At 40.2% G+C, this 14,427-nt stretch overlaps 1 protein-coding gene across 1 annotated transcript; it reads left to right on the forward strand.

Moving 5' to 3' along the window:
- The first annotated feature begins 273 nt into the window (after nt 1-273).
- adgrl4 (adhesion G protein-coupled receptor L4) lies at nt 274-13,046 on the forward strand. The gene is made up of 16 exons (XM_053431387.1): nt 274-569; nt 999-1,133; nt 3,432-3,581; nt 4,644-4,781; nt 5,048-5,118; nt 5,939-6,118; nt 7,226-7,409; nt 7,526-7,639; nt 8,083-8,282; nt 9,736-9,915; nt 10,578-10,781; nt 11,130-11,350; nt 11,877-11,943; nt 12,073-12,164; nt 12,286-12,454; nt 12,924-13,046. The coding sequence occupies exons 1-16, from the start codon at nt 524-526 to the stop codon at nt 12,984-12,986; spliced, it is 2,214 nt and encodes a 737-aa protein (XP_053287362.1). The 5' UTR covers nt 274-523; the 3' UTR covers nt 12,987-13,046.
- The last annotated feature ends 1,381 nt before the right edge of the window (nt 13,047-14,427 follow it).

A 14,427-nucleotide genomic window follows, 5' to 3' on the forward strand; every position in this document is an offset into this window, starting at 1 on the left:
CAGTCTGGAAGGATTACAGCTGTATAAACCTTTGTCTGAAGAACAGTGAGATGGTCAGTGGAAGATACACACACACACAGACACACACACACGCACAGCATTGGAATGTGTGTGTGGATTTGTGTACCGTCCTCTGCGGAAGGGAGGGGGTCGTCCTTCAGTTGAAGCTAGTGTGTGCTGTTTTGGCCTGTTTCACTCAGCCCACTGTTCGAGTTCGAGCTAGAACAATGGCACTGAGGCCTCAAAATAGCATCACATAAGTCACAGTATCAACACACACAAAAAAAACCAAAAGGCTGCTTAAACTCTTCTTATATGAAGTGTAGAGCCAATTGAGGAAAGTGTGATGGGTGAGAGCGGCTGGTGAAGGGACCAGGCCGCATGTTTGTGAAAGCAGATTAAAGAGCAGCACAGGAAGGGCCAGGTTTAGGGAAACAGGAAAACTGATGCAAGGAAGTGGAGTACGTCAGCAGCCGGCCCACCAGCCTCCGGTGCTAAAAGTAAAATCGGACCGAGGGCGAGCATGGAGTCTTCGCTCAGGTCACCAATGAAACTTGTACTTTTGACAGGTACGTGAGCTTATCTCTTCTACATCATGGGCAGGCGTCTCACACAGACACAGCTACACATGTGTTTGTATTTATCTCGTCTCCTTTTTTACCTAGTTTGGCTTTAGATTTGAGGCTGAATGTAATAATTCTTTAAGCCTATAATTGTTGTATTTTGTGATGTTTCCATGTACAATATATTTTTGGATTGAGACAAGGGAGTTCTAAACTTGTATATACAGTGGTTCATTTCTTAATGTCCCTCAACGCTGCCTCTGTGTGCTGTGCGCGTAGCAGGTAAACACAGTCAGAGATATAGATGTGGAATAAGTGAACAATTTTATACGACAGTTCGGGGGGGAAAAGGAGCAGTTGCATCACAAAATGGTCTGGAATATAATTGTCATGGTTTGTGCTGAACTTACACACGTTCACTGCCTCCCCACGCAGCATGGCTCTCCAGTCTGATGGACCCATGCAGTCCCTCTGACATTTGTAATGCTTGTCACCGACTTTCAACATGCAAGAACCACGGCTGCTTCTGTAAGCAGGGATACACCGGAGACGGAACCTCCTTTTGCAACGGTGACTGCAGACACACAAAATCCACTTAGAGTATTAACATCCATGCAGGAACGCAGACAGTTGTGTGTGTGTGTGTGTGTGTGTGTGTGTGTGTGTGTGTTTGTGTTTGTGTAGCTGCTGTTGAGGAAGTATTTTTGTTTGTGACTGATCATCATGGGCAGACAGAAAAACATTAGAGCAGCATTTGTACACATGTAGGTTAGGGTAGAACTGTTGTTGACTGAGCAGAGCAAAATTACAAAGATGGAGGCCACCAAAAACAAAGCATTTGTTTAAGCTTTTGAGGAGGCCTGTTAATAACTAGAGCAGCTTAATTAATATGAATCAGATTTTTTCTCTCTAAAGGGATAAAGAGATACCATAACATAGATAACATTTCTTATTCAAAAGAAAATCAACGAAATGATTGTTGCATGCGAGTAAACGTGATTTTCATTCTTGTGAGTGAGCTTTAAAATTATTTGGACAATTTCCAAGTGTGTGAATAAGTGAAATAAAGATCCATATCCGTAGCTTGACTAGCTTCGTCTCTACCGAGATGTTTTTGGGACACAGACACAAAGATATCTCCATGATGCAGCTTCATTATTTCATTTTAATGGCCTCTCAGCCTGCATTGTTACTCCAGTTATGGTTCTGGGCCTTTTAGAATTCCTGGAACCCATTTTGTTTCCTGACCTGAAGTCCGATCACAATCACAGCGGAGCTTACATATTTCACGAGCCAAAAGTAGATCAGAATGCGAGTAATATAAACACGCCACAGAAGGATTTTAAAACAAAAATCGCACAATGAGGTTCAGGGTTAATGGAGTTCCTCTGGAGGAGCGGATTCCAAAATAAAGTTAGGAGAATGTGAAATGGATTTATAAAAGTAGAGCTATTAAAAGCATCATTTCAAAGATTGTGACTTAAATATTAAAAAATGGGTCAAGCTTCTTTACTTTGTTTGTGTAAAATCACTTATTTATTCAAGTATGTTTATTGAATTATGTAAATGTTATTCATAGATAAAGAGCTGATCCATAAAGTGTATTTTACATTTTCAAAGAACAAAGTAACAAAGGCCAGACACACAGTGTGTATAGTTCACTTTAGGAAAGCAAGGCATCAAAGTGCATCCTTAACTACGTGGTGTGAAGTGTTTGCCCAGCCATGATGGCTGAAGGGTCCCGTGTGTCACGGGGGTATTTCCTCTTTGAATAAAATCACCTCCTGTCATCCGAGTGGAGGATTTCCCCTCCAGGACAGCTTTTGTGCAGAAGGTACAGACGAGAGGAAGAGTGGAGCGTCCGTCCCAGCTGGACTAGTGAAAACAACAGTGGAAAGTCATAGCAGGTCATTTCCAGTAAACTGGGTGAGCTGAGACAAAAGGTGTGTTTGAAAAAGATAAAGCCGGAGCAGCACTTCGCTATGATGAGTGGACCAGGCTGCTCTGTATCTGCTGCCATGTGAACCTGGGCTGGAATTTTAAGTCGTTTGAGACACTTGTAATCCAACAACTGCTCAGGAGTTAGAAATGTAAATAATAGAAATGTCCACAGCTGAGAATAAACATGTTCACGTCTAACAGGAATGGTCCAACAAATACATGACGGTGTAGTGTTCATGTTCAGGAACCTTTTTCAAGATACCAGTCGGCAGCGGTTGGATGTAACAAAGTACATTTACTGATTACTTTATTTCCCAAGTATATTTTCCATTTGTCTGTACTTTACTTTGTAGATTTATTTTCAGGTACTTTTAGGACGATGTTTTTTATATTTTCAATAGTAGTCAATAACAATGGGGGAATCGGTCCATCGATCCAATCAGATCAGGCAGGTAACTCTAGGCCCCGCCTCCTGCAGCAGCAGCATCACTCATGAAGAGACACTGCCAAGGCTCTGTCATAATGATTTAGCCCAGTTGTAGTAACAGTAGTAGTGGTTTTAGGGAATAGGCTAAACATTTACTTTGAATTTGTTTAACTTACTACTTTTTTCTCTAATAGAAAAGTTAATGTGGTGCTTTTGCTTTCTATTTGAGTAACACAAGCAAGTCCAGTGGCCAATGTAAACTTGTTCAACTCCCAAAGATACAATTACCTGCTTGACTCAGAAGCTTCACAGAAATGTTATATACTTTTTTTTCTATTCATTTATGTTTAAGCATCTCCTCCGCCACTGCTGCTCAGTCTGTCATCCACTTCTTCAGTTTATCCGAGCAAGATCAAAAAGATTGGTCAAACTTCCACATGTAAAAAACTTTTCTTGTCTGTAACAGAAGTTATTTTTCTGTCCTCGTCTCCTTGCCCCAGATGACAATGAGTGCCATAACGTGACTAACATCTGCGGGGACAGGGGGACCTGCACCAACACAGAGGGCAGCTACTTCTGCACATGTGTCTCTGGATACAAATCAACGGGTCTTGACCAGTTCCAGCCCAACGATGGCACCGAGTGCCGCGGTAATGTCTGATTCCCTCTCAGTGTTTGTATAGGTCACATCATGATCAGTGCCATCAACTGTACTGACCGAGGGCCTCACATATATATCACATGTAGGAGTGCGAGTGAAAGTATTTACTGTATGGTAGTGAGGGTGTCAGGACTGTGTGTGTGTGTGTGTGTGTGTGTGTGTGTGTGTACTGTTTTCCCTTTCACTCTACTGAGGAGGATAAACACACAGGGGTGATTTTCCTTCCCTCGACCTTTCACTTGCTTCCCATCTGCTATTCTGAGAACCCGTCCCGAGATCTTCTGCTTCATTTGCACCAGAAGAACAACACAAAGTTGTGTGCGGTATAATATACCGTTCCTAGTGGAGAAGCTTATGGCTGATTTTAGATGCAGATGTATGGATATTCAGATGTGTAGCATGTAGGGATTGTATTGTCTCCCCTCCAAAGTCAATTATACAGTATATTATATACGCAGAGTGGGTTTTCTTATAGCAGAAGATACTTTAAAAACAGATGCTGTAAGTGGAGAAGTTTCTTCACTCTAAGAATTGAAGTTAACAGATGAAAAATGTATTCTATAATGTACAGGATCAGGGAACACAATATACACATAGGGGACAATTATTTACATTATACATATAATTATGCACAAGTTTTGATTCAGTAAAATGCACAATTAAATAATTCTTTATTCACTCTTAGATAGATAAACTCAAAAACTTTTTTTGATGGCTAGATGAAAAAAGTTCCCTGACCACTGAATCCTATCCTCTTGATCTCTATAGATCTTGAAATGTCTCTCCGTATTCTCTATTAAACAGTGACAATGCAAAACATTAAACCCACAAATTCTGAAATTGTTAGTAATTGACCATTATTTTTTAAATACTACTACAACAATACCACAGACCTAACAGGGACCAATAAGGTTTCAGCTGGGGCTGTTGCCCTCTAACCCCCCCCCCTGGATCCACCCCTGTACAATATATTTTTATTTAACAGATGATGTGTTAGGACTTAAAAATGTAATCTTACTGTCTTTAATTGGATGTGAACTCTGTCTTTCAGACATTGATGAGTGTTTAACGGGCCAGGTCTGTGGACCAAACTCAAACTGCCACAACACCATTGGATCTTTCTCCTGCACCTGTCAACGCGACTACGTCCAAACCGAGCACCATCCGGAGAGAGGAGTAAGATGTAAAGGTCAGTGCACAGCGACACACACATATCACACACGCACTAGTATGTAAATTCAAGAACATACACGTGTCTACTGCACACAACCAAACATGTTTTTTGGAGTAAAGGTAGCAATCTTAGATTTTCTGACGTTTCAGGAAACACTCGTGACGAAGATGTGTTATTATGCATGTGCTGTTCTGTGAAACTCTGACATAACTGAAATGTTCTCTGTGAATTCACTGGGAAAATAAACCAAAGTGATACTTGTGGTAATTGTTGTTTTTCAGAGCATCCCCAAAAACACTGCCATGACAACATCATGTGCATCATGCAGACGGTTAATAAGACACTAGAATATGTAAGTACCGCTCATCCAATAATGATGGAAATACATATTATGACTCTGAAGTAAACATGAGATGAAAAAGGCCTAAAATAACTAGTGCTGCGTCTCAGTTCTCATACTTCTTCTACACACGTGCTTGATTTTTCAGTGCAGAAGTGTGTTCACACTGACTAAGGCCTTGTGCAGCGTATTGGAGAGAGAAGGGACCACCAACCTATTTCTAAATGTATAAAAATGGTGGCCAAGTAGGGAGGACGTATGAGTAACTGTGGTTTCAGCAATGGTGGTGTTATTTTAATGCTGTATGACATCAGGGTACACATGAGAGAATAAATATTTTTTCAAGCCACAAACACGGTCACATGTTGCGATGATCATGTCCAATGAGCGCACAACGTCCTTGTTTGATGTGGGACAACACTACGCACCTCACCAGTATCCTGTGTACAATGCACTACATGTGTGTGTACTGACTAAAGTATCGCAGTACAGTTTGCCACCTACAGGCAAGAAAATGAACTGCGGCAAAATGTGGGATAGACACATTGATCTGGGCCATCTAGAGGCAAAGAAAGTAATAGCTAAGGAAAGTTGGATTAACAAGCCACCTGCAGGAAATTACTGGAATTGCTAGAACTTTTCTCTCCTGTAGGTGGCGGTATTCGGCACGTGTTGAATTGGTCTGAATGTCCCACCTCCTTTATAATTTAGCTGTTTCACAGTACCATAATTTATAATTATAACTAGATGAAGTATGAAAACACTGAAAAAACCCTTATACTCAAACACAAATGTTTATTTTTGTTTGTTTGTTTGTTTGTTTGTGTCCTAGATGAGCAACCTCACGGAGCCCCAGAGTTTACTGAAGGAAATCGCCGAGCAGACGTCCGGTGAACTCACTTCAGTGGAAGTCATCGCTTATGTCGAGGCCTTGAGTCGCTCTGGATTAACGCTGGCTGCTGGAGAAAAGGATTCCAATCTCAAACCATCAGTCATCAACTCAACTCTCTCAGTAAACCTTGTTTTCCATTCGTGTTTCTCATTCAGCATCTGGAGCTCTGCCTGAAACGCAGCTACGCTTTGAACTGGTTTAGGGAAAAAAACAATAATTGTATCAACCACGTTCCAGTTCGGTGAAAGACTTCAGTGGTTTTTCTACACAAGCTGCAAGTCATTGTTTTTTTTCTGCCAGTGTATAATATCTTTAGGTTTTTGGCAGCATTAGCACCATTAGCTTATCATATTTCACCAAACCTCTCGGCCGGCCTCTACCACGCACTCATAAGCTGTTATTTTAGGAAAGACAACATTTCTGACACATTAACTGTTCAGTTACCGTGTTCACAAAAACACGTCTGACACTTTGAAATCAATTAACTCTGCAAAGTCAACATGTTTTATCTCAGGTCTTTTTAGATCCACATCCTGTGCGGTAATGAATGAAAAAGTCCAAAGAGGCCAGCCAGTGCAAACACACGGTTCCAACTACAGAGGGAAAACATATTGCAGTACAAGTTTATATTATGGCTGCGTTTGAAATCACCCACTCACTCACCAACCCCTACACGTAGGGTCTTTTATACAGAGGAAGTGAGCTCATCGGCAAAGATAAAATATCCCTTTCAGACCCTACTCATCGCGTTTTCCCTTTGTCAGTTACTGCGTATTTGTTGCAGGTCTATGACGTACAACAAGAAGGTCAGCCTGTGGAAAATCCCACGATAGATTTTCAATATGTATTTAACACTTAGTTTTAATTGTTTAAGGTAAAAAAGTATGTTGAAAGAGCAACTTTAAATGTAAACATTTAAAGAGTTATACGACAGGTTGGTCTGTTCCTGCTGTCTTCGCTCCTCTCCTCTCTCCGCCACAAGCCCAATGCATGATGGTATATTAGTTAGTGACCATCGGTTGTAGAGTGCTTTTCATGATGCATTATGGGAAACAATGAGTCCACGATATTGGGTATAAAAAAAACTTCACTAAACATTCTAGCACCACTACAAGATGGCGAACTCACTATTTAGTGCATAACATCGAGAGTAGAGTGATCTGGACTCAGCTGAGATCAGACCCTGTTATAAACGTGTGTTGCACTGATAAAACTTCTTTTCAACAGAAATTGGTGGAAGCAGTGAACAACCTGGTGGAGAAGGATGAACTCGTGGCCTGGAGCAGAATCAAAGAAGATCGTAGGCAGCGCACCATCACCAAGCTGCTGCACACTGCTGAACAAAGTGCGCTGACATTGGCCAACAGCTACACAACTCCAACTGAGCTGGAAATCAAAGCTACCGAAATGGGTGAGACAACAGATATACACAGGAAGCTCTCACCTGCTCTCAAATGTAATAAATCCTCCTGCCCTTTATCTCCAAACTTTTAATTTCTTCATGATTTATTTTATCCTCAACTGCAGAATTGAAACTCGTTACTTTCGAAGCTCGTCACACAAAAGCCAAAGTGTCTGCTTCCATGGGAGGAGATCACATGGACCTGACTCGGAGACTGAGGCCGGAGGAGGACAGGAACGGTGAGAGAACCAGTTTCACAACAACAAAAAACCAGTAGAATGAAAAATGCATTTTCCCAGTCCTTTCCATCTGGCTGCTTCGCGGTGGTGGGAGTAACTGTTTTGCTTTGCGTTGCCATATGTCAGCCGTCTTAAAAGCTGCTGAACTAATGGCTTCACTAACACTGAACATCAGCAGAGACATCAGATCAAACTTGGAACAACTTCTAATGCGAAAACATGACAAAATCTCACAGAAAGTTGGGATTGAAAGTGTTTTTTATGGAGCTTTTAAGTTACAGTCAGTATATATTAGTACATCTGTTACACACTGGCATTTCATTATCCAAACGTCTCTCTGATCTGATCCAAAACACAAACAACGTGGTTATGAATCATATTTGACAATGAGGTTGACTCCCTTTCGTCTAGAAACTTTTGTTGTTGCTGTTGCATCTCAACAGGAAGCGTGTCGGTGGTGTTCCTGCGATATGACAGCGTCGGCGACATCCTGAAGCCGAGCAGCGACCCCGGTGTCACCGACTACTCGCGCTACGCGGGATCAGGGGAAATCACTGTCAACTCCCGGGTCGTGGCCGCCGCCATTAAACCTGCTGACGTTTACCAGCTTGACCATGTCACCTTCACTCTCAGGCACAATGAGGTAAAAGTCCACAGAGTGCTGAGGCCGGTTTTCTCTGCTGCGCTCTTTACGTCTTCCTTCAGACCGCGACACAGTGTCAATGTTTGTTTTCTATCGTGAACAATGTGAGTCTGTCGGAGCGGCCGGAGATTCGTCTTTCCTTTTTCTTTGGTGTATCCGGAGAGATTTGCTAAAACAAGTCCACGATCTCACTTTGGCTCTTTATCTCTGAATTTATTAAAAGTAGCATTTTGAAACAGTTATATATAATTATTTCCACACCGGGTTTTATTCATTGAATTTTTCCCTTTTAATCACAGATCCCAGCTAAATCTTTAAGACATTATTCTTCACTTAAATTGGAAATCTAGGTTCAGTTCTAATCACAAGTGTCTTAACATATACATGTGTGTTATTGTCAAACTGGAGCCATTACTGCGTTCTCCTTTATTGTGACGACTCAATCCAAAAATGAGTCTGGCAATAATTTGCTTCGATTTACACCAATTTACCCAGACTCACCTGGGAAGGAGGAGTTAGTGTTTTGTGTAAAGGTTTCATGAAATCTTAAGATTTGGCTCCACGTGGTCCTGCGGTGGCACGTCAGTTACAGGGAGACGGGGAGGGAAAGGTGAATAAATGATGGAAAAACGCGGGTGATGAGAGAAATTACCCTGAAATTTAATGTACTGGGATTTTCTTTTCAGATCATTTAAATGCCGGAGGGAGCAAAATCATTATTTTTGTTGGGCCCTTGAGGTTTGAACGATAAATGTGTTGATTTAGGTCTAGCAGTGAAAATTCCCTTGAAATTCACCTTAAAGGTCAACAAGCAATCATTTTGAATGCGATTTTCCCATAATGCACTGGGTTTCTCACTTGTCTTTGTTTTTTGCTTTTTTTTAAATATACCTCAAGGGAGAAATGTAATGATTTACCTAAAGTCTTAGAAGTTAAGAAACAGGTGACTATATTTCATTTTAAATATTGTTAATTATTTTTCCAATTGTAGTTGTTTAGTGGATAATTGTTATTGAAGAAATCTTGTTAACGTGAAATTTAGAAAAAAAACTGAAAGTAGGTGACGATAACATTGGTTGTCACTCTGGTGTCACTGTTCACGACTGCTTTTGATCAAATGTATTTACAAAACATTTTGTATCAGTAGCTCATAAAGTCATTAAGTTGTTTAATCAATTAGAAAACAGCAAAGTAAATATTAAACACAACAAACACCCAGGAAACCAACAGCTACAGAAATATCACAGAATTAAACCTTCTATTTGAGTTTTTCTGATGCGCTTTTCAAAAAACTTTGGATGAACAATAATTAAGTTCCACCAGGACTTTGATGAGGCCGGCAAAACCTGCCCCTGAACCCCTGGTGACGTGGCACCGCCAAGCAGCGCAGTGCAAGAACTAATAAAAAAGGTCCACAGTTAACAGCACCTTTGTCCCTCTCTATCCCCTGAAGCCCATAGACACTCAAGCTGATGTGACGAGCTGCGCCTTCTGGGAGTACGAGCCCGACAGCCTGCAGGGCCGCTGGGCCACACGCGGCTGCAAGACCGTCCACGTCGACAGCAACGCCACCAGCTGCTCCTGCAACCACCTCACACACTTCGCCATCCTCATGTCCTCAGGACGAGCCAACGTGAGTCACCCTGATGGGACACTTTCTACTTTATCTTTAGACCGTTATATTCAATGGTCTGTTCTCCAAGTTCAAGCATTGAACTTTCAGTTTGTCTAAAAAAAATCCAACATATCTGATAATTATTTATGAGGTGGTATCTGTTTTATTATTATAGAAATATAAAGTATAGTGAATGTTCTTGTGTTCTATATTTCCCATTTATTTAGATTCCTCATTATATAGATGTGGGACTATGATTGATGATTGATCATATTTGTTTTTAATTCTAATTGTATTATTTTATTTTGCATATTATTATATTTGTTTTTTGTTTTCTATAATAAATACATTTTATCACCTATTAAAAAGAAAAAAATATGATGCTCTGCTCAGAATAATCTCATTGATTTCTTTTGAGATGGTATTTTACAGAAAACAACCTGACACAAAACCATGCAGCCATGAGAAATGAAATATTTAACATAGATAAAGATAAAAACGTTTCCCTGACATTTTTATGCAATAATAAATATGAGTGGCTGATACGGGGTCAGGATCTTTACCCACTCTGTCTGCAAGCCAACTCACTCAAGTTCTATCAGATGGAAAACACAAGAGATGAGAACTTTAACATGACCCGAGCTGCGAATGAAACACCTCCCTTTTCATTTGCTTCCCAGCTGGTGGCCCACTACACCATCCTCACCCGGATCACCCAGCTGGGGATGATCATCTCGCTCATCTGTCTGTCCATGTGCATCTTCACCTTCTGGTTCTTCAGCGAGATCCAGAGCACCCGAACCACCATCCACAAGAACCTGTGCTGCAGCCTCTTCATGGCCGAGTTCATCTTCCTCATCGGGATCAACATGAACACGCACAAGGTGAGTTCATGGATGCACTTGAACCCAGTGAGACAAAGACGACTTCCTGTTTGCGTGTGTACGTGTTTGGGTGTGACCCCGTTTCGTGACGTCACATTTGATTTGAAAAACCTCCACATTTATATTTATTATATTTATATTTCAATCAAATGAACATTTCTAACATTTTAACAAATCATTTCAGTTCATTTAAAATCTTTTTTGACATGATAACAATGAAAGCAAAGTCATGTCTTTAATCAGGGTAAACAAAGAGAATCTTGATGACAGTTCCTGGAGCAAACTGACTGTGATCTTCATCAAATGATCAAATCTGTGTCTAACTTCCTGTTCTCTGCTCCTCGGCAGCTCTTCTGCTCCGTCATCGCGGGGCTGCTGCACTACTTCTTCCTCGCGGCCTTTGCCTGGATGTGCATCGAGGGCATCCACCTCTACTTGATAGTTGTTGGCGTCATCTACAACAAAGGCTTCCTGCACCGTAACTTTTACGTCTTTGGCTACGGGAGCCCGGCAGTGGTGGTGGCCATCTCTGCCACGTTGGGCTCCAAGTATTATGGCACGGATAAAGTGTAAGTACAGAGAGGTGGGGGTGTGGGGGGGGGGGGACAAAAGGCTTATGCTAAGACCTTCTTCTTTTTTTTCTTCTCTTCAAACTCATTCAGCATTTTTTCAGGAAAGACAGATAAACAAATTACATTAATTATAAAGACAAGGGGACACAGATTAAATTTGGCCTGCAGGGATTCAGAGGAAGTTGAAGTCGCTTCGACTGCCTGGAAGCAAGAGAGTTATTAAGAGAATTAAAAAAGAAGTGTGAGGTACCACAGAGACTTTGAATGGAAAGCTATAAATAAATATTATCCTGGTGTTTATTAATGCAAGGATATCAATATTAAAAGATCGAGGTTTTGCCAAAGATGTGCTGATTGTGTGTTTGTGAGAAGAGATCGTGTTTCCTACCAATTGTTTTTGTAGAGAAGAAGGTTCTGTAGAACATACAACATTGTCACAATTGAGATTATAAAGGATTATTACAGCACGTTCAGTGAATGCAATGTTAAAATACATGAGTGACTTTGTTTATTTGTATCACAGGTGTTGGCTGAGCACAGAAAACCATTTCATCTGGAGTTTCATTGGACCTGCGTGTTTGATCATTCTGGTGGGACCAGATTTCTTCTTAACCAAAAGGGACTGTTGTAATTGAAACAATCAAACAGAGATTGTTTCAAAGAGATAAATATTCATCGTATGCTCACGTTTTTTTTGTTGTTGTTGATTTCCTCTGAAGGTTAATCTCTTGGCGTTTGTCGTAATCATCTTCAAAGTGTGGCGGCACACCGCTGTGAAAAAGCCTGAAATCAGCCACTATCAGAACATCAGGTAGAGTAATCTGTACCTGTGCTGAGTGGGTCAAAGGAACATTAAAAATAAAACTGTTAATTCCTCATATGAGGGATTATTGAGGACTCGTGTGTCTGAGGTGGGTTTGGTCATCCCTCAGGTCGTGTGCCCGCGGTGCCTTGGCCCTGCTCTTCGTGCTGGGAGCCACCTGGACCTTCGGAGTGCTGCACATCCTCTACGAGACCACCCTCACCGCCTATCTGTTCACCTTCACCAACGCCTTCCAGGGCATGTTCATCTTCATCTTCCTCTGCGTGCTGTCCAGGAAGGTAGGACGCAGGACGCTCCCACTACTCTTCGTATCGATTCAGACTTGTTTATTTATTCAACAATCCTTCTGGGAGTGCAGGTGGAAAATCATCAAGAAGGTCAGATTTAAATGCCTTGCTAAAGAGTCTCTCAATAGGAGTTTGTTAATAGAACAGTTATATATTGTATCATATCATATCATATTATATTATGATTTATTATATTATATTATATTGCAAGTAATCGAGCTTATTCAATAAATTATTGAAATATTACCCAATATATTAAAATATAATATAAAGAGCATTTTAATGAGGTTTCAAGCTAATTTTAGCCTATTTAAAAAGAATATGCATTTTTAAATATATATGAATCTAAAATCTAAACATACATACATAATATATCATATAATAAGTTATGATATATGATATGATATTATATCAAATGATATTATTTTATTAATTCTCCTTCTTGTATGTGTGGTTGCAGATTCAGGAGGAGTACTACAGGCTTTTCAAAAACGTGCCATGCTGCTTTGAATGCCTGAGATGAATGAATTTCCACCAAAGCCTGAACATCTGCACTTGTACATGTGACTCACACTTTCGTTGAAAAATGCAGAGGGAGGAGTAGTTTAGTTCGGATGTGAAATGAATGAGAACACATAGCACTTGTGCATTTCAAAACATTTAGTTTCCCAGAAATCCTGCATCATGTTATATTCAGGAGAGTTTTGTAGAATAAAAACATACAACTGTATCTAATACTCCACAAAATACATTCCTCTGAGAGTAATACTGCAACCAAACTACTTTTTGTTGTATATTTTTTTGTTAATTTAAAATCTTTTCAGCTATCAGATAACACGTAACAATAACCTGCAGTATCTGTTGTCTTCGTTTCTTTCTTGTGTTTGAAATTGATTTGTAAATTATTAAAATGAATGTGGCGCACAAACCCGTCTCTTCTTTTATGTGCAGAATCAATGGTCTTGTTTAATGCATTCTTTCACCTTGCCTCTGTGAACAACTAAGTGTACAGTGAATTAAACATGACACGTAGAGAAGACTGTCTCCATTTTCTCATACATGGAAGTCAGTCTGTATGGCAACAGCGCCATCTACTGGATTTAATGAAGACCTGCTAGGCACTGTGAGGCCTCACCTGAATTAATCAGATTTACCATCATTTACTTGCATGTACAAGTTATTAAAATCCTGGAAAGAAGGAAATTAAGTTTCACTGCAAATGTTACATCAACCCCGACAAATTACACCCCAGGAAACAAACAAGAGTCAGACAACAACAACTGTAACAAACTAGTGTATTTAAAAATGTGTCTTAATCCCATTTAACTAAACCAAGATAGTCTTGAATTGGACATGGTTTGATTAACAAATAAACATTTAGCTTGCAGAATAACTTTGTGTTTGTATTGATTTGTTTTTCATTTCTTTATTTACAACTAGGACTGCCTTAAACCTAACAAGTGTGTAAACAGCTCTGGAGGCCTAATAGCTTTTGAGTTAAAGAAAGGAAGAAGAAGTTTCATCATCATACTTTGAAAAGTAAACAGAACTTTAGAATTGACTCTGCTAGTTTTGGCCGATGAAGGTGACATGGCTGAATGCAACTCATCTGTTTCTATGGTATTTCACCCCTGTCTGTCTGTTTGTTTGTTTGCTTGTTTATTGGTTTCTATGTTTGTTAGTTGGCCAGTTTACACAAAACACTACTGAATGGTTCACCATGAAACTTGGTGTAAGGATGTGGTTTGGATCAGAGAAGAACCTGTTACATTTAGGTGCAGATCCGAACGGGGGGGCAGTCCAGGATTATTATTTATTTTCCACTTACTTTAACATTGTGTTATGGGACGTTTCCAACAACTTTGTAACAGTTTTTTAGGAAATAATTCCCAATGAAAAAATTGGGTGTGTTAAGACTAAATATTTATATAATGTTTGGTGCAGCTTTATTGAATTTAAAGGTG

The sequence above is a fragment of the Pleuronectes platessa genome, chromosome 9 (assembly GCF_947347685.1).
Source record: "Pleuronectes platessa chromosome 9, fPlePla1.1, whole genome shotgun sequence".
NCBI lineage: Eukaryota > Metazoa > Chordata > Actinopteri > Pleuronectiformes > Pleuronectidae > Pleuronectes > Pleuronectes platessa.